The sequence below is a fragment of the Aphelocoma coerulescens genome, chromosome 31, assembly GCF_041296385.1.
Source record: "Aphelocoma coerulescens isolate FSJ_1873_10779 chromosome 31, UR_Acoe_1.0, whole genome shotgun sequence".
In the NCBI taxonomy this organism is placed as follows: domain Eukaryota; kingdom Metazoa; phylum Chordata; class Aves; order Passeriformes; family Corvidae; genus Aphelocoma; species Aphelocoma coerulescens.
This window is the reverse complement of record NC_091044.1, coordinates 897,229-923,742: the sequence shown is the minus strand read 5'-3', so window position 1 is coordinate 923,742 and position 26,514 is coordinate 897,229. Positions and strand designations below refer to the sequence as shown.

Genomic DNA, 26,514 nt, shown 5'->3' with positions numbered 1-26,514 from the left:
CCCCCAGAGGAAATGACTACCCCCCTAAATAGGAACATTCTCCCAGGTGGGGGTAATTACCCCCATTAAATAAAAAATATCCTCCAAAACAGCAAAATACCCTCCCAAAAAACAATTAAGCTCATAAACAGGAAAATACCCCCAAACAAGGCAACTAACCCCCCCAAACAAGAACATATTCCCCACAAAGGGGCAATTTCCCCACTGACAAAAAATACCCCCCCCAAGGGGAACACTGACCCCCAAAATGGCAAAACACCCAATTTCCCCCCGCTGGGGGGGAGGAATAACCCCCTAAATGGGAACATAACCCCCATGGGAACAATCCCCCCCCCAGCGGCTAAGATACCCCCCCCAGGAGGGAAAATTACCCCCTAAATGGAAATACAGCCCCAAAGAGAAACAATTAATCCTCCTAAATGAGACCACGACCTCCTTGGAGATAATTACCCACCCCCCCAATAAAAAATACACCCCCAGAGCACCCATCACCCCCAAGGGGGGGGCAATTACCCCCCCCTAGAATAGGAAATACCCCCCCAGGAGACAATTATCACGGGGGGGGGGGCACCTTCCCTAACCCTGCACCCCACCCCAGCAGGGCAGGACCCCCAGGCAAGGGGGGAGTCCCCCAGGGGTGGGGGTCCCCAGATGCCCCCCCCCCGTACCTTGCTGAGGCTGTAGAGGTCGAGGATGCGCCGCTCCACGTTGGGGATCTTGAGGGAGGAGCCCTGGATCTCCCAAAATTTGGCGATCTGGTCCAGGTAGTTCAGCTTCACCCGGGTCTGCGCCTGCGGGAGGGGGAAATGGGGAGGCAAAGATGGGGGTGAGAGCTGTGCACACCCCAAAAGCAGCCCCAAAAGCCCCCCCCCCAAGCCCCCCACCTCACTCACCTCCAGCTCATTGAGCCGCTGGATGCGGGGGGTGAACCTGAAGTTGTCGACCTCGACAGCAAACGGGGGCTGCCAGTCCTGGAGGGGCAAGGGGGGGGTCAGGGATGGGCAGAGGGACACACAGCCCAAATTTGGGGGGTCAGCAGCCACGCCCCCCCCCGTGTGGGACAAACAGGGCAGCCCTGGGAGCTCCATAGGGAAAAAAGGGGAGAAAACCCCAAATATGGGGGGCAGAGGGGGGTCAGCAGCAAGGTCCCCCCCCCCTCATCCTGCATGGGCAGGGAACAACACACAGCCCAAAATCTGAGGGGTCAGCAGCAAGGGCCCCCCATCCTGCACAGGGAACAGCCAGCCCAAATTTCGGGGGTCAGCAGCCATGGCCCCCACATCATGCACACACAGGGGAGAACAAACACCCCAAATTTGGGGGGGCCGGGGGGGTCAGCAGCCATGGCCCCCCCCAGTGCTGCACAGAGCCCACATTTGGGGGGCCGGGGGGGTCAGCAGCCATGGCCCCCCCAGTGCTGCACAGAGCCCAAATTTGGGGGGCTGGGGGGGTCAGCAGCCAGGGCCCCCCCCAGTCCCACACAGAGAACACAGAGCCCAAATTTGGGGGGCCGGGGGGGTCAGCAGCCATGGCCCCCCCCCAGTCCCACACAGAGAATACAGAGCCCAAATTTGGGGGCCAGGGGGGTCAGCAGCCATGGCCCCCCTCAGTCCCACACAGGGAATACCCAGCCCAAATTTGGGCGGCTGGGGGGGTCAGCAGCCATGGCCCCCCCCCCAGTGCTGCACAGAGAATACAGAGCCCAAATTTGGGGGGCCGGGGGGGTCAGCAGCCATGGCCCCCCCCCAGTCCCACACAGAGAATACAGAGCCCAAATTTGGGGGCCAGGGGGGTCAGCAGCCATGGCCCCCCTCAGTCCCACACAGAGAATACCGAGCCCAAATTTGGGGGGCCGGGGGGGTCAGCAGCCATGGCCCCCCCCCAGTCCCACACAGAGAATACAGAGCCCAAATTTGGGGGCCAGGGGGGTCAGCAGCCATGGCCCCCCCCAGTGCTGCACAGAGCCCAAATTTGGGGGGGCTGGGGGGGTCTGCAGCCATGGCCCCCTCAGTCCCACACAGAGAATACAGAGCCCAAATCTGGGGGGCCGGGGGGTCAGCAGCCATGGCCCCCCCAGTGCTGCACAGAGCCCAAATCTGGGGGCCGGGGGGGTCAGCAGCCATGGCCCCCCCCCAGTCCCACACAGGGAATACCCAGCCCAAATTTGGGGCGCTGGGGGGGTCAGCAGCCATGGCCTCCCCCAGTCCCACACAGGGAATACAGAGCCCAAATTTGGGGGGCCGGGGGGGTCAGCAGCCATGGCCCCCCCAGTGCTGCACAGAGAATACAGAGCCCAGATTTGGGGGGCCGGGGGGGTCAGCAGCCACGGCCCCCCCCAGTCCCACACAGGAATTACAGAGCCTAAATTTGGGGGACCGGGGGGGGGTCCGCAGCCATGATGCCCCCAGTCCCACACAGAGAATACAGAGCCCAAATTTGGGGGGCCGGGGGGTCAGCAGCCATGGTCCCCCCCCCAGTCCCACACAGAGAACACAGAGCCCAAATTTGGGCGGCTGGGGGGGTCAGCAGCCATGGCCCCCCCAGTCCCACAAAGGGAATACAGAGCCCAAATTTGGGCGGCTGGGGGGGTCAGCAGCCATGCCCCCCCCAGCCCCACACAGGGAATACCCAGCCCAAATTTGGGGGGCCGGGGGGGGTCAGCAGCCACGGCCCCCCCCAGTCCCACACAGGCAGATCAGCCCTGGTGAAAGGCCAAAGGGGAACGGGGGGGGCCACAGCCCAAATTCGGGGGGTGGGTGCCCTGCCCGTGCCCCCCCCCCCCCGCACCCCCCTCGGCGGGGGGACACCCGGGGGTGCCCCGCGGGGCCGGTGACGCCAGCGCGGCCCGGCCCGGCCCTCCCGGAAGCCCTTCCCTCGCCGAGCTGGGGGGACCGGCTCGGCCTGTCCCCCCCCCCATCCCCACACAGGGCCCCCCCAAACCGGCCACGGCGACAAAGGGACCCCCCCGCCGCGGGGACGGAGCGCGACCCCCCCCCCAAACAGGAAACAAGCCCGGGAATGGGGGGGTGGGGGGGGGAGAGCGCGGTCGGTGGGGACGGGGGGGCTCGGCCGCCACCTGCCCCCTTCCCCCCCCAGTGTCCCCCCCGGGTCCCCCCCATCCCGGGGGGCGCTGCCCGAGCCGGGGCCCCCCCCCCGGAGCGGCCGGACCCCCCCGCGCCCGCAGACAAAGGCTCGGCGCTGGCGCCATATTGGCCGTGTCACTGTTGTTGTTGTGAGGCCGCGGGGGGAGCGCCGGGACCCCCCCCAGAACCCGCCGGGGGGGGGGCACCGAGACCCCCCCGGAGCCCGCGGGGGGACACCCCGAGTTCCCCGGGGTCACCCCCGGCCCATCCCCCCCCCACCGAGCACGAGGGGCCCTAGCGAGGGGAGTGGGGGGGGGGAGCCTGGCCCCCCTCCCCCACCACGAGGTTTGGGCTGTGTAGGACCCCCAAAATCCCCCCTCCCCCCAGGCGGGACCCGCGGCCGGGGTTACCCCACATCGGGGGGGGCGGATTTACATGCGCTCCCCCCTCGAGTTTATCCCTAAACGGGGGAGGGGGGCATTTACCCCCCCAAGCAGACACAGACCCCCACAGCTCAGGTCTTTCCTTCCCCCCCCCACCGTGGGTATTTACCTCCCCCACAGACCCCCCCCGAGTCCCTAATTGCCCCCCCCGGGGTATTTCCCCCCGAAAATGCAGCAGGAGCACTGAGGCACTGGGGGTGGGGGGGGGAATTACTCCCCTGGTGGGGGTCATTAACCCCCCTAAATGAGAAATTACCCCGGGGGGGAAGGGAAATTACCCCCCCCCTCAACTGGGGAGGTCCCGCCCCACGGGGGCAATCACCCCCCAACAGGAAACACCCCCCGACAAGCAATTATCCCCCAAAATAAAAGATACCCCTCCCGCAGGGAGACAAGCACCCCCTTAAACAGGAAAATGCTCCCAAAGGGGGGGGGGGGGGGGAGGTAATTACCACCCCCCAAATTAAGAAAATACCCCACCAAGGAAACAATTCTGCCCCCGGGGGGGGGGGCCACCAACCCCAAACCCACACCCGAGGGACGCCGAGCCCGGCGGGCAGAGCCCCCAGCCCCCCGAGGGACGGGGGTTCCCCACTGCGAGGGGGTCCCGCAGCCCCCCCCCCGGCCCCCCATACTCACGGCGGGGGGTCGGATCTTGCAGATGCCGCTTTTCTCGGCGATCGGGCGGATCTTGGCGATGTAGCCCAGGGGGTCGCTGAACTCGGCCCAGCTGGGCTCGAACACGGGGCACTCGGGGGGGGGCAGAAAGTCCTCGGGGGGCTCCGGCTCGGCCGGCAGCCACGGCGACCCCCACTCCCCGCGCTGCTCCGGGGCGGCCCCGCCGCGGGGACCCCCGAGGGGCCGCCGGGCCTTGTCCTCGGGGCCGGGCCGATCCCCGCCGCGGGCCCCGCGCTCCTCGGGGGGCTTGCGGGGGCTCCGCTCCTCGCCCGGGGGCCGCCCCCCGGGCCCTTTGCCGGGTCCCCCCCCGCCCTTACCCCGCGGCTCGCCCCCGGCCCGGGGGGGGCGCGGGGCGCTCGCGGCCTTCTCGTCCCCCGCCGCTTTGGGGGGCGCGGCCGCCGGCCGGGGGGGCCCCGCGTCCCCGGGGGGCTCCGGCCCCCCCCACTCCGCGCCGCGGCCCCGCTTGAGCTCCTCGTCCCCGTCGGGCGGCGGGGGGGGGACCCACGGCGGAGACCCCCCCGGGCCGGGCCCCCACTCGGCCCAGCCGCTCCCTGCGCGCTGCTGCTCCCCCTCCTCCATCCCTCGCACCGAGGGGAGCGGGGGGTTCCCGGGCTGCCCGCGGGGACCCCCTCAGGGGGCCATGGAGGCCCCGCCGCCCCCGCGCCGCCCCCTCACAGGCCGCGGGCCGCCCCCCCCTCCCCGAGCCGCGGGGAAAGGGGGGGTGAGGACAGCGCCTGCACGCTCCGCCGACCCGCCGGCCCCTCCGCGGCCCCTGTGCCGCCCCTCCGGCCCGTCCGGCCCCGCCGCCCCGCGCTCCGCCCGCCTCACACCCGAGGCCTGCCCGGTCCCCCCGGCCGGGCCGCCGCCGCCGCCATCTTGGATCCTCCTCCTCCTGCCGCCCGCCCCCCGCCCGCGCGCACGCGCGCACTGCGCAGGCGCGGCCGCGCACGCCGCCCCGGGCGGTGCTGTGAATCGCCGTGTCCTTCCGCCGCGGGACGGGGACCGGCGCCGGGAGCCGCGACCGCCGGCGAGAACGGAAACGGGGAGCGGGAAAACAGCACCGGAACCCCCCTGCCGCGGCCCGGATGGTGGCAGGCAGTGTGGAGGGATGAGGAATGGGGAAATAGTCCCCAGGCTCCGCCCCCTCCGCAGCGGAGGGATCCACGGCACCGCTCGCCTCCGCGGCTGGGTCAGCGGAGGGGCCGGGACTTGTTGTGCACGTTTAAAGGGACGCACCGCGCATGCGCGTCCGGCGGCCGCGGGGGCGGGGCCATGAGGAGGGGCGGGGTTTGTCCGGAGCTCCGCCCCCTCCGGCCACGCCCCTCTGCTCCTTCGCGGCTTCCTCGGGACCCCCAAGGACCCCCATGGACCCTATAGACCCCTATAGACCCCTATGGACTCCCCGCGACCCCCAGGGATCCTATAGAACTCCATGGACCCTATAGACCCCTATGGATTCCCTGGGACCCCCAGGGATCCTATAGAACCACATGGAGCCTATAGACCCCTATGGACTCCCCGGGACCCTATAGAACCCCATGGACCCTATAGACCCCTATGGACTCCCCAGGACCCCCAGGGATCCTATAGAACCCCATGGACCCTATGGACCCCTATGGACTCCCCTGGACCCTATAGACTCCTATAGACCCCTATGGACTCGCCGGGACCCCCATGGATCCTATAGAACCCCATGGACCCTATAGACCCCTATGGACTCCCCGGGACCCCCAGGGATCCTATAGAACCCCATGGACCCTATAGACCCCTATGGACTCCCCGGGACCCCCAGGGATCCTATAGAACCCCATGGACCCTATAGACCCCTACGGACTCCCCGGGACCCCCATGGACCCTGTAGACCCCTATAGACCCCTATGGACTCCCCAGGACCCCCATGGATCCTATAGAACCACATGGACCCTATAGACCCCTATGGACTCCCCAGGACCCCCAGGGATCCTATAGAACCCCATGGACCCTATAGACCCCTATGGACTCCCCGGGACCCCCAGGGATCCTATAGAACCCCATGGACCCTATAGACCCCTACGGACTCCCCGGGACCCCCATGGACCCTGTAGACCCCTATAGACCCCTATGGACTCCCCAGGACCCCCATGGATCCTATAGAACCACATGGACCCTATAGACCCCTATGGACTCCCCAGGACCCCCATGGATCCTATAGAACCACATGGACCCTATAGACCCCTATGGACTCCCCAGGACCCCCAGGGATCCTATAGAACCACATGGACCCTATAGACCCCTATGGACTCCCCAGGACCCCCAGGGATCCTATAGAACCCCATGGACCCTATAGACCCCTATGGACTCCCCAGAACCCCCATGGACCCTGTAGACCCCTATAGACCCCTATGGACTCCCCAGGACCCCCATGGATCCTACAGACCCCCAGGACCCCTTTGGAACCTATAAACCCCCACTGACACCCATGGACCCCTATGGAGTCTGTAGATCCCCATCCCTGTAGACACCTGGGACCCCCATGGATTCCTATGGACCCTATAGACCCCCACCCCTATGGACCCCCCATGAATCCCTGTGGACCCCCAGGAACCCTATGGACCCTATAGGACCCCAGAGGGCCCCCGTGGAACATACAGACCCCCACTGACCCCCATGGACTCCTATGGTGCCTATGGACCCCCAAGACTCCACAGACCCACGGGACCCCCCTGGAGCCCTATAAACACCCAGGACCCCTGCATGCATCCCCTAAAGACCCCCGGTACCTTCATAACCCCCACGGCCCCTATAGACCCCAGGACCCTATAGCCCCCCAGAACCTCCACAGCCCCACGGTCCCTATTGCAGCCCCTAGAGCCTCCCAGTCCCTCCAGCCCCCTCCCCACCCCCCAGAGCTCAACCGCCGGTCCCCTGTAGCCCCCACAGGCGTGTGCTCGCCCCCCTCCCAAGAAGGGCTCGCGGGCGGGGCCGGCCGGTCCGTTTATGAAGCATCAAATATACAGTCTCTTATGTACAGGGCCCGGCGCGGGCGCATGCGGGTGCCTGGGGGGCTCCCCGGGGGGGCCCGGCCGCCTGGGACCCCCCCCCCCCCAAAAAACCCCCGTGGGGGAGGGGGAGAGGCCCAGGCGGCCGGGGGGGCGGGGGGAGGAGGGGGGGGGAGGTTAAAGTGCCATGTGACATTCAGCCTGAGCTGGGAACGGGGTGGGACCGGGACGGGGGGGGGCAGCCTCGCCGCCGGACCCCCGGGATGGCGGGAGGGGCACCCGGCTGGCCGGGACCCCCCCCACCCCTGGGGGGGGGGGCGCGAGCAGCCAAACACGAGCCACGTGCAGGTTTTTTTTTTTGGGGGGGTGGGGTGGGGGGGGAGGGGGGAATTGAGGGGAATGGGGGGGTTACAAAAATAACCACCGCGTCCAGCAGGCCGGCGCCGTCCATCGCTGCCACGAGTTGTGTCCGGGCTCTGCCGGGGGGGGGGGGCTCAGACCACCGTGCTGATGCGGTTCCCCCCCTTGGGTTTGGGGGGGCCCTGGCCGGCCTGGGCCAGGGGCGAGGTGGGGCCGGCGGGGGAGTGGGGGCTGAGGGGGGTGTGGGGCGAGGGGGGCGGCAGGGGGGGGTAGGAGGGGTGGGGGGGGATGGGCGAGTGGGGGGGCGCATGGTGGTGGTGATGGTGGTGATGGTGGTGATGGGGCGGGGGCGCCGCCCCCCCGCCGCCCCCCCGCAGGGCCCCCCCGGCCGGGCCCCCCACGCCGCCGCCCCCCCCGAAGACGAAGTGCTTGGCGGGGGCGGGGGGCGGCGGGGGGTGGTGGTGCGGGGGGGGCCCGGGGGGGTACGCGTGGGACAGCCCGTGGTGGGCGGGCGCGGGGCTGTAGAGGGGCAGGGGGGACAGCGGCTGGCGGGGGGCGCCGGGCGGAGCCCCTCCCCTCTTGCCGGGCCGGTGCAGGGTGTAATGGGGGTGCGGGGGGGGGAACCCCCCGCCGGGGGGGCCGTGCTGCTGGGGGGGCGCCGACAAGGGGGGGGTGGGCCCCCCGTGGAAGCGTGGGGGGGCCCCGGCGGCGATGGCCGGCAGCGGCGGGGGGGGCGCGGGGCGGCTGGGGGGGGGCGGCTGCTGGGGGTACGGGGGGGGCGGCGGCGGGCCCGGACCCCCCCCCGCGCCCGCCGCCCCCCCGGGCCCGTGGCAGTACTGGGCGTGCAGCGCCTGCAGCTTGGAGGGGCCCTCGGGGGGGGCCGCCGGGGGGGGGTGGTGGTGGTGATGCGACGACGACGCCGAGGACGACGAGGCCGAGGCCGAGGTGGGGCCGCCCGCGCCGGGGGGGGGCCCGGCGGGGCCTTTGCCGCGGCGGCTGCCGAACAGGGAGCCCAGGAAGGACGAGGAGTTGGAGACGGGCCGGGGGGGGGGCTTGTAGCCCTCGGGGGCTCCCCCCGGCCCGCCCGGGCCCCCCCGCGCCTGCGGCCGGGGGCTGCTGATGATGGAGCCCTGCGGAGGGGGCGGGGTCAGGCCAGGGAGCCACGCCCCCCCTCGGGGCTCGGCCCCGCCCCTTTCGGGCCCGCCCCGCCCTCTCCCGGAACAGCCCCCGCCCCTTCCATGGACAAGCCCCGCCCCCGCTGCAAGCCCCGCCCCCTTGCCCTCCCCACCTTCCCATTGGTGGATGAGCTCCGGGGCTGGTAAACAAACCCCGCCCCTTCCGTCCGTGGCCACACCCCCTCTGCCAGCCCCGCCCACTTCGGACAAGCCCCGCCCCTTTTCTGTACAAGGGGGTCGGTTGGGAACGCGGGGGTGGGGCCAAGGTGGGTGGGGCCAAGGTGGGTGGGGTTTGGGTGTGGGCTGGTAACGGGGCGGGGCTTAAATGGGTGTGGCACTGGGGGTGTGGCAGTCAGGGGCGTGGCACTGGGGGGCGTGGCACTGAGGGGCGTGGCACTGAGGGGTGTGGCACTCGGGGGCGTGGCACTCAGGTATGGCGCTCAGGGCGTGGCACTCGGGGGTGTGGTACTGAGGGCATGGCACTGAGGGGTCTGGCACTTTGGGAGTGTGGCACTCAGGGGTGTGGCACTCAGGGGCGTGGTGCGCAGGGGCGTGGCGCTGAGGGCATGGCACTGAGGGGTGTGGCACTGAGGGGTGTGGCACTCAGGGTGTGGCACTCAGGGCATGGCACTGAGGGTCATGGCACTGAGGGGTGTGGCACTGAGGGGTGTGGCAGTCAGGGCGTGGCACTCAGGGGTGTGGCACTCAGGGGTGTGGCACTCAGGGGGTGGCACTTGGGGGCGTGGCCCTCAGGGGCGTGGCTCTCAGGGGTGTGACACTGAGGGGCATGGCACTCAGGGGCGTGGCTCTCAGGGTGTGGCACTGAGGGGTGTGGCGCTCAGGGGGTGGCACTCAGGGGGTGGCACTCAGGGGCGTGGCACTCAGGGTCGTGGTGCTCAGGGCATGGCACTGAGGGGCGTGGCGCTCAGGGTGTGGCACTCAGGGGCGTGGGACTCAGGGTGTGGCACTCAGGGGCGTGGCTCTCAGGGTGTGGCACTTGGGTGTGGCACTGAGGGGTGTGGCACTGAGGGGTGTGGCGCTCAGGGGCGTGGCTCTCAGGGTGTGGCACTTGGGTGTGCCACTGAGGGGTGTGGCACTGAGGGGTGTGGCGCTCAGGGGCATGGCTCTCAGGGTGTGGCACTTGGGTGTGCCACTGAGGGGTGTGGCACTGAGGGGTGTGGCGCTCAGGGGCGTGGCGCTCAGGGGGTGGCACTCAGGGGTGTGGCACTTGGACGTGGCACTTGGGGTGTGGCCCTCAGGGCGTGGCCCTCAGGGCGTGGCACTTGGGCATGGCACTCGGGGCGTGGCGCTCAGGGCGTGGCGCTCAGGGCGTGGCGCTCGGGTTGTGGCACTGAGGGCGTGGCGCTCAGGGGCATGGCACTGAGGGGTGTGGCACTTAGTGTGGCACTTGAGTGTGGCACTCAGAGGGTGGCACTCAGAGGGTGGCACTCAGGGGTTTGGCACTTGGGTGTGGCACTGAGGGTGTGGCACTCAGGGTGTGGCACTCAGGGGTGTGGCATTCAGGGCGTGGCACTCAGGGCGTGGCACTCAGGCATGTGGCGCTCAGGGGCGTGGCACTCAGGGGTTTGGCACTGAGGGTGTGGCACTCAGGGTGTTGCACTCAGGGGTGTGGCACTCAGGGGTTTGGCACTTGGGTGTGGCACTCAGGGTGTTGTGCTCAGGGGTGTGGCACTCAGGGCGTGGCATTCATGGCGTGGCACTCAGGCATGTGGCACTCAGGGCGTGGCACTCAGGGGCGTGGCACTGAGGGTCGTGGCACTGAGGGCGTGGCACTCAGGGGGTGGCACTCGGGGTGGCACTCAGGGGGTGGCACTCAGGGGGTGGCACTCAGGGGGTGGCACTGAGGGCGTGGCCCCCTCACCTCGATGGTGCTGTCCAGGGACCCCACGCTGTTCCGCCGGCCCCGCTTGCCTGGGGGGGGAAGCAGTGAGGGGGGGGCAGTAGGGGAGACCCCCAGGAGACCCCCCCAGGGCACCCCAAGTCGCCCTCGGACCCCCCCAAACCCCTCAGGAGACCCCTCCAGGGATCCCAAATTCCCCTTGGAAACCCCAAATCCCCCCCCCCCGGACACCCTCCTGGGGCACCCCAAATTTCCCAAAGCCCCCCAAGGGACCCCAACCTGCACCCCAGGAGACCCCAAACGCCATCCCAGGAGATCCAAATCTGGGGACCCCAAAGAGTCTCCCAGGACACCCCAAACACCCTCCCAGCAGACCCACCCCTGCCCCAGGGCACCCCAAAACCACCTCAGGAACCCCCAAATGTCCCCCTGGACACCCCAACTCCCCACCAGGGCACCCCAAAACCACCTCAGGGACCCCCAAATGTCCCCCTGGACACCCCAACTCCCCACCAGGGCACCCCAAAACCACCTCAGGGACCCCCAAATGTCCCCCTGGACACCCCAACTCCCCACCAGGGCACCCCAAAACCACCTCAGGGACCCCCAAATGTCCCCCTGGACACCCCAACTCCCCACCAGGGCACCCCAAAACCACCTCAGGGACCCCCAAATGTCCCCCTGGACACCCCAACTCCCCACCAGGGCACCCCAAAACCACCTCAGGGACCCCCAAATGTCCCCCTGGACACCCCAACTCCCCACCAGGGCACCCCAAAACCACCTCAGGGACCCCCAAATGTCCCCCTGGACACCCCAACTCCCCACCAGGGCACCCCAAAACCACCTCAGGGACCCCCAAATGTCCCCCTGGACACCCCAACTCCCCACCAGGGCACCCCAAAACCTCTCCAGAGCATCCCAAATCCCCGGTGGACACCTCAGACCGCCCCCAGGGCATCCAAACCCCCCCCCGTGGACACCCCAAACCCCCTCCCAGAGGACCCTAAGCTCCCTAGGGGACCCCCCCAGACCCCTCTGTGGACACCCCAAAGCCCCTCCCAGTGCTCCCAGTGCCTCCCAGTGCTCCCAGTCTCACCGCTGTCGGACAGGTCCCGCAGGGAGCTGCTCAGGGCGCTGCGTTTGAGCCCCTCCCCCCCGAACGCCTCCTCCAGGCTGCTCCGGCTCAGCCCGTTCAGCGCCTCCCGGGGGGGGCCCGCGCCCCGCGCCCCCGCCACGCCCTTCTGCTTCTCCAGCTCCGCTGGGGGGGCACACCAGTGACCCCCAGTGCCCCCAGTGCCCACCAGTGAACCCCAGTGCCCACCAGTGACCCCGAGAGGCCACCAGTGACCCCCAGTGCCCCCAGTGCCCACCAGTGAACCCCAGTGCCCACCAGTGACCCCCAGAGGCCACCAGTGACCCCCAGTGACCCCCAGTGCCCCCAGAGCCCACCAGTGACCCCCAGTGCACCCAGCGCCCCCGCCACACCCTTCTGCTTCTCCAGCTCCGCTGGGGGGGCACACCAGTGACCCCCAGTGCCCCCAGTGCCCACCAGTGCCCACCAGTGACCCCCAGTGCCCCCGCCACGCCCTTCTGCTTCTCCAGCTCCGCTGGGGGGGCACACCAGTGACCCCCAGTGCCCACCAGTGACCCCCAGTGACCCCCAGTGCACCCAGTCACCCCCAGTGACCACCAGTGACCACCAGTGACTCCCAGTGCACCCAGTGACCCCCAGTGCACCCAGCGTCCCCGCCATGCCCTTCTGCTTCTCCAGCTCCGCTGGGGGGGCACACCAGTGACCCCCAGTGCCCACCAGTCACCCCCAGTGACCCCCAGTGCACCCAGTCACCCCCAGAGCCCACCAGTGACCCCCAGTGACCCCAGTGACCCCAGTGACCCCAGTGACCCCCAGTGCCCACCAGTGAACCCCAGTGTACCCAGAGCCCACCAGTGACCCCCAGTGCCCCCAGTGCACCCAGTGCCCCCCAGTGCCCCCGCCACGTCCTTCTGCTTCTCCACCTCCGCTGGGGGGGCACACCAGTGACCCCCAGTGCCCACCAGTGCCCACCAGTGCCCCCAGTGCCCCCAGTGCACCCAGTGACCCCCAGTGACCCCCAGTGCACCCAGTGACCCCAGTGACCCCCAGTGCCCACCAGTGCCCACCAGTGACCCCCAGTGCCCACCAGTGACCCCCAGTGACCCCCAGTGCACCCAGTCACCCCCAGAGCCCACCAGTGACCCCCAGTGCACCCAGCGCCCCCGCCACGCCCTTCTGCTTCTCCAGCTCTGCTGGGGGGGCACACCAGTGACCCCCAGTGCCCACCAGTGACCCCCAGTGCCCACCAGTGACCCCCAGTGACCCCCAGTGCCCCCAGTGCCCACCAGTGATCCCCAGTGACCCCCAGTGCCCCCAGTGCACCCAGTGACCCCCAGTGATCCCCAGTGACCCCCAGTGCCCCCAGTGCACCCAGTGACCCCCAGTGACCCCCAGTGACCCCCAGTGCCCACCAGTGACCCCAGGGCCCACCAGTGCACCCAATGACCCCCAGTGCACCCAGCGCCCCCACCACGCCCTTCTGCTTCTCCAGCTCCGCTGGGGGGGCACACCAGTGACCCCCAGTGCCCACCAGTGCCCCCCAGTGCCCCCCAGTGTACCCAGTGCCCCCCAGTGACCCCCAGTGCCCACCAGTCACCCCCAGTGTACCCAGTGCCCACCAGTGCCCCCCAGTGCCCCCCAGTGACCCCAGTGACCCCCAGTGCCCACCAGTGACCCCCAGTGACCACCAGTGACCCCCAGTGACCCCAGTGCCCACCAGTGACCCCCAGTGCACCCAGTGACCCCCAGTGCCCCCGCCACGCCCTTCTGCTTCTCCAGCTCCGCTGGGGGGGCACACCAGTGACCCCCAGTGCCCACCAGTCACCCCCAGTGACCACCAGTGCCCCCCAGTGACCCCCAGTGACCCCCAGTGACCCCCAGTGCCCCCAGAGCCCACCAGTGCCCACCAGTGACCCCCAGTGACCCCAGTGCACCCAGTGCCCCCGCCATGCCCTTCTTCTTCTCCAGCTCCGCTGGGGGGGCACACCAGTGACCCCCAGTGCACCCAGTGACCCCCAGTGCCCACCAGTGACCCCCAGTGCCCCCCAGTGCCCCCAGGGCCTACCAGTGACCCCCAGTGCCCCCAGAGCCCACCAGTGACCCCCAGTGCCCCACAGTGACCCCCAGGGCCCCCAGAGCCCACCAGTGACCCCCAGTGCACTCAGTGACCCCCTGACCCCCAGGGCCCCCCAGTGCCCACCAGTGACCCCCACTGCCCCCCACTGCTCCCCCGTACTCCCCAGTGCCCACCAGTGCCCACCAGTGACCCCAGTGCACCCAGTGACCCCCACTGCCCCCAGTGCCCCCCAGTGCCCACCAGTGACCCCAGTGCACCCAGTGACCCCCACTGCCCCCAGTGACCCCCAGTGCCCACCAGTGACCCCAGTGCACCCAGTGACCCCCACTGCCCCCAGTGCCCCCCAGTGCCCACCAGTGACCCCCAGTGCCCCCCAGTGCCCACCAGTGACCCCAGTGCACTCAGTGACCCCCACTGCCCCCAGTGACCCCCAGTGACCCCAGTGCACCCAGTGACCCCCAGTGCCCCCAGCGCCCCTGCCACGCCCTTCTGCTTCTCCACCTCCGTTGGGGGGGCACACCAGTGACCCCCAGTGCCCCCCAGGGCCCACCGGTGGCCCCAGTGCCCCCAGTGCTCACCCGTGACCCCCAGTGACCCCAGGGCCCACCAGGGCCCCCAGTGACCCCCAGTGTTCCCAGTGCCCACCAGTGACCTCAGTGATCCCCAGTGTCCCCAGTGCCCACCAGGGCCCCCAGTGACCCCCAGTACCCCCAGGGGCCCCCAGTGCCACCCCCAATCAGCCCAGTGGCCCGCAGTGCACCCCCAGCATCCCCAGACCCCACCAAAACGCCTTTCCCAGTGGCCCCAGTCCCCCTCCCAGTGCTCCCAGTGCCCCTCCCAGTACTCCCAGTGTTCCCAGTGCCCATTTTGGTGCTCCCAGTGCCCCTTCCAGTGCTCCCAGAGCCCATTTTGGTGCTGCCAGTGCCCCTCCCAGTGCTCCCAGTGTTCCCAGTGCCCATTTTGGTGCTCCCAGTGCTCCCAGTGCCCCTCCCAGTGCCCATTTTGGTGCTCCCAGTGCCCCTCCCAATGCTCCCAGTGCCCATTTTGGTGTTCCCGGTGCCCATTTTGGTGCTCCCACTGCTCCCAGTGCCACTTCCAGTGCTGCCAGTGCCCATTTTGGTGCTCCCAGTGCCCCTCCCAGTGCTCCCAGTGCCCCTCCCAATGCTCCCAGTGCCCATTTTGGTGCTCCCAGTGCCCTTTTTGGTGCTCCCAGTGTTCCCAGTGCCCATTTTGGTGCTCCCGGTGCTCCCAGTGCCCCTCCCAGTGCTGCCAGTGCCCATTTTGGTGTTCCCAGCGCCCATTTTGGTGCTCCCAGTGCCCCTCCCAGTGCTCCCAGTGCCCATTTTGGTGCTCCCAGTGCTCCCAGTGCCCCTCCCAGTGTTCCCAGTGCCCATTTTGGTGCTCCCAGTGCCCCTCCCAGTGTTCCCAGTGCCCATTTTGGTGCTCCCAGTGCTCCCAGTGCCCATTTTGGTGCTCCCAGTGCCCCTCCCAGTGTTCCCAGTGCCCATTTTGGTGCTCCCAGTGCTCCCAGTGCCCATTTTGGTGCTCCCAGTGCCCCTCCCAGTGTTCCCAATGCCCATTTTGGTGTTCCCAGCGCCCATTTTGGTGCTCCCAGTGCCCCTCCCAGTGCTCCCAGTGCCCATTTTGGTGCTCCCAGTGCTCCCAGTGCCCCTCCCAGTGTTCCCAGTGCCCATTTTGGTGCTCCCAGTGCCCCTCCCAGTGTTCCCAGTGCCCATTTTGGTGCTCCCAGTGCTCCCAGTGCCCATTTTGGTGCTCCCAGTGCCCCTCCCAGTGTTCCCAGTGCCCATTTTGGTGCTCCCAGTGCTCCCAGTGCCCATTTTGGTGCTCCCAGTGCCCCTCCCAGTGTTCCCAGTGCCCATTTTGGTGCTCCCAGTGCCCCTCCCAGTGCTCCCAGTGCCCATTTTGGTGCTCCCAGTGCTCCCAGTGCCCCTCCCAGTGTTCCCAGTGCCCATTTTGGTGCTCCCAGTGCCCCTCCCAGTGTTCCCAGTGCCCATTTTGGTGCTCCCAGTGCTCCCAGTGCCCCTCCCAGTGTTCCCAGTGCCCATTTTGGTGCTCCCAGTGCCCCTCCCAGTGTTCCCAGTGCCCATTTTGGTGCTCCCAGTGCTCCCAGTGCCCATTTTGGTGCTCCCAGTGCCCCTCCCAGTGTTCCCAGTGCCCATTTTGGTGCTCCCAGTGCTCCCAGTGCCCATTTTGGTGCTCCCAGTGCCCCTCCCAGTGTTCCCAATGCCCATTTTGGTGTTCCCAGCGCCCATTTTGGTGCTCCCAGTGCCCCTCCCAGTGCTCCCAGTGCCCATTTTGGTGCTCCCAGTGCTCCCAGTGCCCCTCCCAGTGTTCCCAGTGCCCATTTTGGTGCTCCCAGTGCCCCTCCCAGTGTTCCCAATGCCCATTTTGGTGCTCCCAGTGCCCCTCCCAGTGCTCCCAGTGCCCATTTTGGTGCTCCCAGTGCCCCTCCCAGTGTTCCCAGTGCCCATTTTGGTGCTCCCAGTGCCCCTCCCAGTGCTCCCAGTGCCGGGGCCCCGCTCACCCTCCACTCGGTACTTCTCCATCTCCTGCACCTCGGCCACCGACTCGCGGAGGTCGCTGGCGAAGCGCAGCCGGTCCTGGGGGCTCGGGGCGTTGAACACGATCAGCACCTTGCGCTCCCCCCCCGGCGCCGCCGACAGCAGCTTGATCCCAAACTGGTAATCTGGGGGGGATGGGGGGTCAGGGACACCCCAGGGGGTCAGGGACACCCTTATGGGGTCAGGGACACCCCCCGGGGTCAGGGACACCCCCAGGGGGTCAGGGATATCCCCTGGGGTCAGGGACAGCCCCGTGGGGTCAGGGACACCCCCAGGGGGTCAGGGACACCCTTATGGGGTCAGGGACACCCCCCGGGGTCAGGGACACCCCCGGGGTCAGGGACACCCTTATGGGGTCAGGGATATCCCTTATGGGGTCAGGGACACCCCCATGGGGTCAGGGACACCCCCAGGGAGCCAGGGAATATCCCTTATGGGGTCAGGGACAGCCCCCGGGGTCACCGACAGCAGCTTGATCCCAAACTGGTAATCTGGGGGGGATGGGGGGTCAGGGACACCCCCGTGGGGTCAGGGACACCCCATGGGGTCAGGGACATCCCTTATGGGGTCGGGGACACCTCTTATGGGGTCAGGGACACCCCATGGGGTCAGGGACAGCCCCGTGGGGTGAGGGACACCCTTATGGGGTCAGGGACACCCCATGGGGTCAGGGACACCCCCAGGGGGTCAGGGACACCTCTTATGGGGTCAGGGACACCCCCATGGGGTCAGGGACACCCCCAGGGGGTCAGGGACACCTCTTATGGGGTCAGGGACACTCCCAGGGGGTCAGGGACACCCTTATGGGGTCAGGGACACCCCCCGGGGTCAGGGACACCCCCCGGGGTCAGGGACAGCCCCGTGGGGTCAGGGACACCCCCATGGGGTCAGGGACACCCCCATGGGGTCAGGGACACTCTTATGGGGTCAGGGACACCCCCAGGGGGTCAGGGACACCTCTTATGGGGTCAGGGACACTCCCAGGGGGGCAGGGACACCCTTATGGGGTCAGGGACACCCCCAGGGGGTCAGGGATATCCCCTGGGGTCAGGGACAGCCCCGTGGGGTCAGGGACATCCCTTATGGGGTCAGGGACATCCCTTATGGGGTCAGGGACACCCCCCGGGGTCACCGACAGCAGCTTGATCCCAAGCTGGTAATCTGGGGGGGATGGGGGGTCAGGGGCATCCCTTATGGGGTCAGGGGCACGCCCGGGGTCAGGGACACCTCTTATGGGGTCAGGGACACCCCCATGGGGTCAGGGACACCTCTTATGGGGTCAGGGACACTCCCAGGGTCAGGGACATCCCTTATGGGGTCAGGGACATCCCCGTGGGGTCAGGGACATTCCGTGAGGGACGTTCCATGGGATGTCCAACGGGGACACCACGGAGCGGAGTCACCCCGGGGGACCCCGTGGGACACCCCATGGAGAACACAACGCTCCGGGGTGGGCACAGGGCTGGGGGAGCCCCCCATGAGGGTGTTGTGGGAACAGGGGGGTCCTGTGGGGTCCTGTGGGGTCCCATAGGGTGCCATGGGATCCATGGGGTCCCATGTGATGCCGTGGGGTGCTGTGGGGTGCTGGGGGTGCTGTGGGGTGCCGGGGTGCCATGGGGTGCCAGGGGTGCTGGGGATGCTGTGGGGTGCCGTGGGGTGCTGTGGGGTGCCAGGGGTGCCGTGGAGTGCCAGGGGTGCCGTGGGGTGCTGGGGATGCCGTGGGGCGCCGTGGGGTGCTGGGGGTGCCGGGGGTGCCATGGGGTGCTGTGGGGTTCTGTGGGGTGCCAGGGAGCCATGGGGTGCCAGGGATGCTGTGGAGTGCTGTGGGGCACTGGGGGTGCCAGCAGTGCTGTGGGGTGCCGTGGGGTGCCGGGGGTGCCGTGGGGTGCTGTGGGGTGCTGTGGGGTGCGGGGGTGCTGTGGAGTGCCAGGGGTGCTGTGGGGTGCTGTGGGGTGCCATGGGGTGCTGGGGGGTGCTGTGGGGTGCGGGGGTGCTGTGGGGTGCCAGGGGTGCCGTGGGGTGCCAGGGGTGCTGTGGGGATGCCGTGCGGTGCCGTGGGGTGCCAGGGGTGCCGTGGGGTGCTGGGGATGCTGGGGGTGCTGGGGATGCTGTGGGGTGCCGTGGGGTGCCGAGGGGTGCCGTGGGGTGCTGGGGATGCTGGGGATGCTGGGGGTGCTGTGGGGTGCCGTGGGGTGCCAGGGGTGCCGAGGGGTGCCGTGGGGTGCCAGGGATGCTGTGGGGTGCCAGGGATTCCGTGGGGTGCCAGGGGTGCCATGGGTGCCGTGGGGTGCCAGGGGTGCCAGGGGTGCCGTGGGGATGCCGTGCGGTGCCATGGGGTGCCAGGGGTGCCGTGGGGTGCCGGGGATGCTGTGGGGTGCCAGGGGTGCCAGGGGTGCCTTGGGGTGCTGGGGATGCTGTGGGGTGCCAGGGGTGCCAGGGGTGCCGGGGGCGCCGTGGGGTGCTGGGGATGCTGTGGGGTGCCATGGGGTGCCGTGGGGATGCCGTGCGGTGCCGTGGGGATGCCGTGGGGTGCTGGGGGGTGCCAGGGGTGCCGTGGGGTGCTGGGGGTGCCGTGGGGTGCCGGGGGCGCCGTGGGGTGCCAGGGATGCTGTGGGTGCCGTGGGGGCGCCGTGGGGTGCTGGGGATGCTGTGGGGTGCCGTGGGGTGCCGAGGGGTGCCGTGGGGTGCTGGGGATGCTGTGGGGTGCCGTGGGGTGCCGTGGGGATGCCGTGCGGTGCCGTGGGGATGCCGTGGGGTGCTGGGGGGTGCCAGGGGTGCCGTGGGGTGCTGGGGGTGCCGTGGGGTGCCGGGGGCGCCGTGGGGTGCCAGGGATGCTGTGGGTGCCGTGGGGGCGCCGTGGGGTGCCGTGGGGTGCCGTGGGGTGCTGGGGATGCTGGGGGTGCTGGGGATGCTGTGGGGTGCCGTGGGGTGCCAGGGGTGCCAGGGGTGCCGTGGGGTGCTGGGGATGCTGGGGATGCTGGGGATGCTGGGGGTGCTGGGGATGCTGTGGGGTGCCGTGGGGTGCCGTGGGGTGCCGTGGGGTGCCGAGGGGTGCCGTGGGGTGCTGGGGATGCTGTGGGGTGCCGTGGGGTGCCGTGGGGTGCCGTGGGGTGCCGAGGGGTGCCGTGGGGTGCTGGGGATGCCGTGGGGATGCCGTGGGGGTGCCGAGGGGTGCCGTGGGTGCCGTGGGGCTCACAGGCGTTCTGGAAGAGCTGCATGTGCATCTCCACGAGCGGGAAGCTCTGCCGGAAGCTGTAGGTCACCAGGATCTTCTTCTTCTGGAAGATCTTCGTCACCTGCCGAGGCCAGGGGGTCACCGGGGACCCATCTCCTGGGTGAGCCCACCCCAGGACCCCCTGCGACCCCCTGAGACCCCCGGCACCCCCCGCTCACCACCAGCAGGTCGTTGAAGAGGAAAACCTCGCGCTGGTGCAGCCCCAGGCGCTGGGGCCGGTTGGGGTCGGGCACCTCGTAGAGCTGGCAGCAGCAGACCAGGCGCCGGTGGGGCAGGGACAGCACCTGGGGACAGCGGCGGGGTCACCTCCGGGGCGGGGCACACCCCCAGCCCCACCAGCCCCACCCCTGGGGGGTGACGGGGCCCTTGAACCATCATTGGGGTCACCCCGAGCATCCCCCCATGGGTCACCCCAAATGTCACCCACGAGTCACCCTGAATGTCCCCCAGGGGTCACCTGGAATGTCTCCCATGGGTGGCCTAGAACCTGTCCCATGGGTCACCTGGAATGTGTCCCTTGGGTCACCTGGAACATCTCCCACCCCTGGGTCACCTGGAACTTGCTTCCATGGGTGGCCTAGAAAACCCTGCCCCCCACCACGGATCACCTGGAATGTCTCCCATGGGTGGCCTAGAAAATCCTGCCCCCCACCACGGATCACCTGGAATGTCTCCCATGGGTGGCCTAGAACCTGTCCCATGGGTCACCTGGAACACCCCCAGGGGTCACCTGGAACATCTCCCACCCTTGGGTCACCTGGAACCTGCTCCGTGGGTGGCCTAGAAAACCCTGCCCCCCACCACTGATCACCTGGAATGTCTCCCATGGGTGGCCTAGAAAATCCTGCCCCCCACCACGGATCACCTGGGATGTCTCCCATGGGTGGCCTAGAACCTGTCCCATGGGTCACCTGGAACACTCCCCAGGGGTCACCTGGAATGTGTCCCTTGGGTCACCTGGAACATCTCCCACCCTTGGGTCACCTGGAACCTGCTCCGTGGGTGGCCTAGAAAACCCTGCCCCCCACCACGGATCACCTGGAATGTCTCCCATGGGTGGCCTAGAACCTGTCCCATGGGTCACCTAGAACACCCCCAGGGGTCACCTGGAGCAGCCCCCGAGCAGACCCACCGGTTTCTTGCCAACGATCATGCGCTCGACGGCCTGGACCTGGGACACGTGGTCGTCGTTGGTGCGCAGCTCGCGGCTCTGGATGCGCTGGTAGATGCCCACCAGCATGTCCCGCGGGATGTCCTCGCCGTTGTCCACCCCTGCGCGACACCCGGGCCTGCTCTAGAACCCGCAGTGCCGGGCCCCCACCCCAGAACCCGCAACTGCCAACCCCGCTCCAGAAGCTGCGGCACCCGGGCCCACTCTAGAACCTGCAACAGTCGCCTCCACTCTGGAACCCTGGCACCCAGACTGGCTCTAGAACCCCCGACACCGAGGCACGCCCCTGATCTAGAAACTGCAACAGCCGCCTCCACTCTGGAACCCTGACACCCAGAGTGGCTCTAGAACCCCCGACACCCACCCCGACACCCAGAGTGGCTCTAGAGCCCCTGACACCCAGGCATGCCCTGCTCTAGAACCTACAACAGCCGCCCCCACTCTGGAACCCCCGGCACCCAGACTGGCTCTAGAACCCCCGACACCCAGGCATGCCCCGCTCTAGAACATGCAACAGCGCCCCCCACTCTGGAACCCTGACACCAAGAGTGGCTCTAGAACCCCTGACACCCCGACTGGCTCTAGAACATGCAACACCCAGAGTGGCTCTAGAGTCCCTGACTCTCAGACTGACACCCAGAGTGGCTCTAGAACCCCCGACACCGAGGCACGTCCCTGATCTAGAACCTGCAACAGCCGCCCACCACTCTGGAACCCTGACACCCAGACTGGCTCTAGAACCCCCAAGACCCAGACTGGCTCTAGAGCCCCCAACACCCAGGCATGCCCCGCTCTAGAACATGCAACAGCGCCCCCCACTCTGGAACACTGACACCAAGAGTGGCTCTAGAACCCCTGACACCCAGAGTGGCTCTAGAACCCCCGACACCCAGAGTGGCTCTAGAACCCCCGACACCCACCCCGACACCCAGAGTGGCTCTAGAACCCCCGACACCCAGAGTGGCTCTAGAACCCCCGACACCCACCCCGACACCCAGAGTGGCTCTAGAACCCCCGACACCCACCCCGACACCCAGAGTGGCTCTAGAACCCCCGACACCCAGAGTGGCTCTAGAACCCCCGACACCCACCCCGACACCCAGAGTGGCTCTAGAGCCCCTGACACCCAGGCATGCCCTGCTCTAGAACCTACAACAGCCGCCCCCACTCTGGAACCCCGACACCCAGACTGGCTCTAGAACCCCCGACACTCAGGCATGCCCCGCTCTAGAACATGCAACAGCGCCCCCCACTCTGGAACCCTGACACCAAGAGTGGATCTAGAACCCCTGACACCCAAAGTGGCTCTAGAACCCCTGACACCCCCCCCCCGACTGGCTCTGGCTCTAGAACCCCCACACCCTGGCACCCGGCTCCACTCCAGAACCGGTGATCTCCCGGTCCTGCTCTAGAACTCTATGACACCAGGGCCTGTTTCTAGAACACGCTGCTCTCTGGTTGATCTAGAACCCCGAACGTGCCGATCCCAATCTAGAACCCACTACACACATGCCTGCTCCAGAAGCCCACACCACGCCGCCCGCTCTAGAACATGCGCTGCCCCAGCCCTCACTCTAGAACCCGCACAGGCCCTGCCCTCCTCTAGAAACGGTGGGCTCGCTCTGGAAGCCACAATGACGAGGCCATCTGCTAGAACCCGCGACGCCCAGCCCCGTCCTAGAGCCCACAACACCCAGCCCCGTCCTAGAACCCGCGACACCCAGCCACGTCCTAGAACCCGCGACGCCCAGCCACGTCCTAGAGCCCACAACACCCAGCCCCACCCTTGAACCAGTGGCACCCACCCCACTCTACAACGGGCGGCACCCAGCCCCGCTCTAGAACCCGTGATCCCCACCCCGCTCGAGAACCCGTGATCCCCACCCTGGTCTAGAACCTGTAGCACCCAGCCCCATCCTAGAACCCGTGACACCTGGCCCTGGTCTAGAACCTGTGGCACCCAGCCCCTGTCCTAGAACCCATGACACCCACCCTGGTCTAGAACCTGTGGCACCCAGCCCCATCCTAGAACCCGTGACACCCACCCACTCTAGAACCCGCAATGCCTGGCCCTGCCCTAGGACCTGTGACACCCAGCCCCGCTCTAGAACCCGTGACACCCACCCTGCTCTAGAGCATGTGCTGCATGCCCCCCTGGTCCCCGCTCTAGAACCTGCACTGCCCAGACTAATCCTAGAACCCGTGACACCCGCCCCGCTCTAGAACGTGCAGCGCTCGGGCCCCGCTCTAGAACCTGCAACACCCAGCCATGCTCTAGAACCCGTAGCGCCCATCCCCGCTCTAGAACCTGTGACACCCAGCCCCCGCTCTAGAATCTGCAACCCCTGACCCTGCTCTAGACCCCCCCGCCCCGCGGTTCCCGGGGCCGCTCTAGAACCCACATCACCCCGCCCTGCTCTAGAACCCGTGGCACCCATGCCCGCTCTAGGACTTGCGCCCCCAGGCAGGGGTCACCAGGGGCTGAGGGGGCCGGCGGGGCCTCACCTCGCAGGTTCTTGATGAAATCCTCGAGCTTCATCTTGCGCTCGGCCTTGACGCTGGGGCTGTACATGTCGGTGTTGAGGAGGATGATGGCGAAGGCCAGGATGAAGATGGTGTCCGGGTTGCGGAACTGGCGCAGCAGGGCCGCGTTACACACGCAGTAGCGCTGGCTGCGGGGCGGACAACCCCCACGGCCCATGGGGTCACGGTGCCCCACGGCTGGCCCCGCCTTGCGGGGTGGCCTCTGCACCCCACAGCCGCCCCGGGGCCCCTGAGTGTGGGACAGCACCCCAGTGTCTGCAGGGTCACCTAGAACATGGGCCACCACCCCCACGTCCCCTCCTTGATCCACAGGGTCACCTAGAACGTCACCCTGTGGTCCAGGGGCCACCCCACAATGTCCTGCCAGTCTGTAGGGTCACCTAGAATGGCACCTGGTCCCACAGGGGCCACCATCCCCTTGTGTCCCCCCCCAGTCCATAGGGTCGCCTAGAACGTCACCTCATGGTGGCCACACCACTGTGGGCTGTAGCCTGGTGGCAGGGGCAATACAGCGGGGATGTGGGGATGTGGGGACGTGGGGACATGGGGACACGGGGACGTGGGGACGTGGGGACACGGGGACAGACACATGGGACGTGGGGACGTGGGGACATGGGGGACATGGGGGACGTGGGGATGTGGGGACGTGGGGACGTGGGGACACGGGAATGTGGGGACATGGGGACGTGGGGACGTGGGGATGTGGGGACGTGGGGATGTGGGGACGTGGGGATTTGGGGACACGGGGCGTGGGGATGTGGGGATGTGGGGACAGGGGGACGTGGGGACGTGGGGACGTGGGGACGTGGGGACGTGGGGATGTGGGGACGTGGGGACATGGGGACGTGGGGATGTGGGGACATGGGGACATGGGACGTGGGGACGTGGGGACGTGGGGACGTGGGGATGTGGGGACGTGGGGACGTGGGGACGTGGGGACGTGGGGATGTGGGGACGTGGGGACGTGGGGACGTGGGGACGTGGGGATGTGGGGACGTGGGGATTTGGGGACACGGGACGTGGGGACATGGGGATGTGGGGACAGGGGGATGTGGGGACGTGGGGACGTGGGGACGTGGGGACGTGGGGACGTGGGGACGTGGGGAAGTGGGGATGTGGGGATGTGGGGACGTGGGGATGTGGGGATGTGGGGACGTGGGGACATGGGACGTGGGGACGTGGGGACGTGGGGACGTGGGGATGTGGGGACGTGGGGACGTGGGGACATGGGGACGTGGGGACATGGGGATGTGGGGACATGGGGACACGGGACGTGGGGACGTGGGGACGTGGGGACGTGGGGACATGGGGACACGGGGACACGGGGACACGGAACGTGGGGACGTGGGGACACGGGAACGTGGGGACGTGGGACGTGGGGATGTGAGGACATGGGGACGTGGGGATGTGGGGACGTGGGGATGTGGGGACATGGGGACGTGGGGATGTGGGGATGTGGGGACATGGGGACGTGGGGATGTGGGGACAGGGACCCACCCCTCACCTGAAGGCCTCGATCAAGCGCTCGACCTTCTGCGCCTCCCCCTGCACCCGGATGTGGGACTGGAACTTCCGCAGGGCCTCGTCCAGCTCCATCCCGGAGAAATCCATCTCGTCCACCACGCAGCTGCCGAGACCCCGCGGCAGGCCATGGGTCTGGGGGACCCCCCGAAGCCCGGCCCAGCCCCCCTCCCCAGCGCGTCCCCCCCTTACTCGAGGACGTCGCGGTTGAACTGCTTCTGGCGGTTGCCCAGGAACTCGCCGATCATCTGCCGGCTCAGGCCCTTCCGCTCCAGGATGAAGTGGGCGACACCCACGGGGGTGTCAGACAGGAACCCCCTCTCGATCAGGTACTGGATCCCCTTCTCCGGCTTCCTGCGGGGAGTGGGCGCGGGGTCACCTGTGGTGGTCACTCTGGCTGAAGGGTGACCTAGAACGTCGCCTGCTCCTGGCTCTAGGGCCACCTGGTCATCTACGGGGCCACCTGGAACACTGTCATGTCTTGAGCACTGGGTCACCTGGAATGCCACCGTGGGGTTACCTAGAACTTCACCGTAGGATTACCTAGAACGTCACTGGGGGGGTTCTACAGGGTCACCTCAAACACCACCCTGCCCTTGCTACAGGGCCACCACGGCCATCCTGTCCTTCCCTAGGGCCACCCAGGCCACCTCACCCTTCGCCAGGGCCACCAACATCCCCACGTCCTCTCTATAGGGTCACCTAGAACATCACCCCGCCCTCGCCATGGGGTCACCAACAGTCCCACCCCCGTCTTTCCCTGGGGACCCTGGGAGTGCCTCACGGCCGCGCTGCCGGACCCGCAGCCCCCACCCCACGTCCGGCGCGGCCCCCCCGGCCCCCCTCACTTGTTGAAGAGGTTGAGGCCGATGCGGTACTGCCGCCGCTGCACCACGTCGTTGTTGAGGGCCGGCGAGTCCCAGCTCTGCCGCGGCTCCCGCTGGTACGTGGCCTTGCCGGGGGGGCCGGCGGGGCCGGGGGGCTGCGGGGGGGGCGGTGGGCGGCGGGGGGGGCGGCGGGGGGGGCCGGCGCAGGCTGTCGCGGGACGAGGAGCCCGAGGAGCAGTTGAGGGTCTCGTTGGAGTTGGAGCTGCTGCCCAGGCTCTCGTTGTCCCCCTCGGAGCCCTCCTCGGCCGCAGGGGGGGGCGGGGGGCCGGGGGGCGGCGGGGGGGGGCCCCTCGGGGTGGAAGCAGCGGTGGGGGGGCCCGGAGCGGGGCAAGGTGCCCCCCCCGGCCCCCTCGGGCTCGTAGGGGCCCCCCCGGTTGATGGAGCCGCGGTCCGAGCGGTCACTCAGGTCGGCGGAGCTGTCGCTCGGGGGTTCCACCGTCAGCAGCGGGGGGTGTCCCCCCCCGGCCCCCCGCCCCCGGCACTCCAGGCACGGGGGGCCCCGCCGGGGGGGCTCCTCGGGGCCCCCCCAGCGCTCGGCCGGGCCGGGGGGGTTGGCGGGGGGCGGCGGAGGGGGCGGCGGGGCGGGCGGGGGCGGCGGCCCCCCGGTGTCCGGGGGGGGCTCGGGGCTGGGGGGTCTCTCGGGGGAGTGGGGGGAGCCGGGGAGCCCCTCGTCCAGGTACAGGGTGACGTCGCTGGCGGAGGTGGCCGCGCTGTCCCCCGCGGGGGGGGCCGGGGCGCCGGGGGGGACCCCGCGACCCCCCCCCAGCGCCTCATCGATGGAGGCGGCCAAGGACTTCACCTGCAGGGATGGGACCCCCGTGAG

At 68.7% G+C, this 26,514-nt stretch overlaps 2 protein-coding genes across 4 annotated transcripts in view; both read right to left on the bottom strand.

Annotated features, from left to right (window-relative positions):
• The window catches only part of KDM5C (lysine demethylase 5C), a 37,514-nt gene extending 32,657 nt beyond the window's left edge, over positions 1-4,857 (bottom strand). For 2 of the 3 annotated variants that reach the window (XM_068998150.1, XM_068998151.1), the window contains exons 1-3: positions 4,166-4,856; positions 894-971; positions 669-791 (exon numbers count right to left, since the gene is read on the bottom strand). In XM_068998150.1, coding sequence (XP_068854251.1) covers positions 669-791; positions 894-971; positions 4,166-4,783 — 819 coding nt within the window. In that variant the 5' untranslated portion in view covers positions 4,784-4,856. Of the gene's footprint in view, positions 1-668; positions 792-893; positions 972-4,165 lie in introns of all 3 variants that reach the window. The other variant, XM_068998152.1, reaches the window with a different exon arrangement.
• Positions 4,858-7,676: 2,819 nt separating this feature from the next.
• Positions 7,677-26,514, bottom strand: part of IQSEC2 (IQ motif and Sec7 domain ArfGEF 2) — a 33,833-nt gene continuing 14,995 nt past the window's right edge. Inside the window, 13 exon segments of the mRNA XM_068998116.1 lie at positions 7,677-8,672; positions 10,600-10,649; positions 11,678-11,839; positions 16,297-16,458; positions 19,530-19,629; positions 19,727-19,852; positions 20,701-20,840; positions 23,245-23,411; positions 24,788-24,910; positions 24,997-25,158; positions 25,653-25,778; positions 25,828-25,980; positions 26,048-26,490. Coding sequence (XP_068854217.1) covers positions 7,677-8,672; positions 10,600-10,649; positions 11,678-11,839; positions 16,297-16,458; positions 19,530-19,629; positions 19,727-19,852; positions 20,701-20,840; positions 23,245-23,411; positions 24,788-24,910; positions 24,997-25,158; positions 25,653-25,778; positions 25,828-25,980; positions 26,048-26,490 — 2,910 coding nt within the window.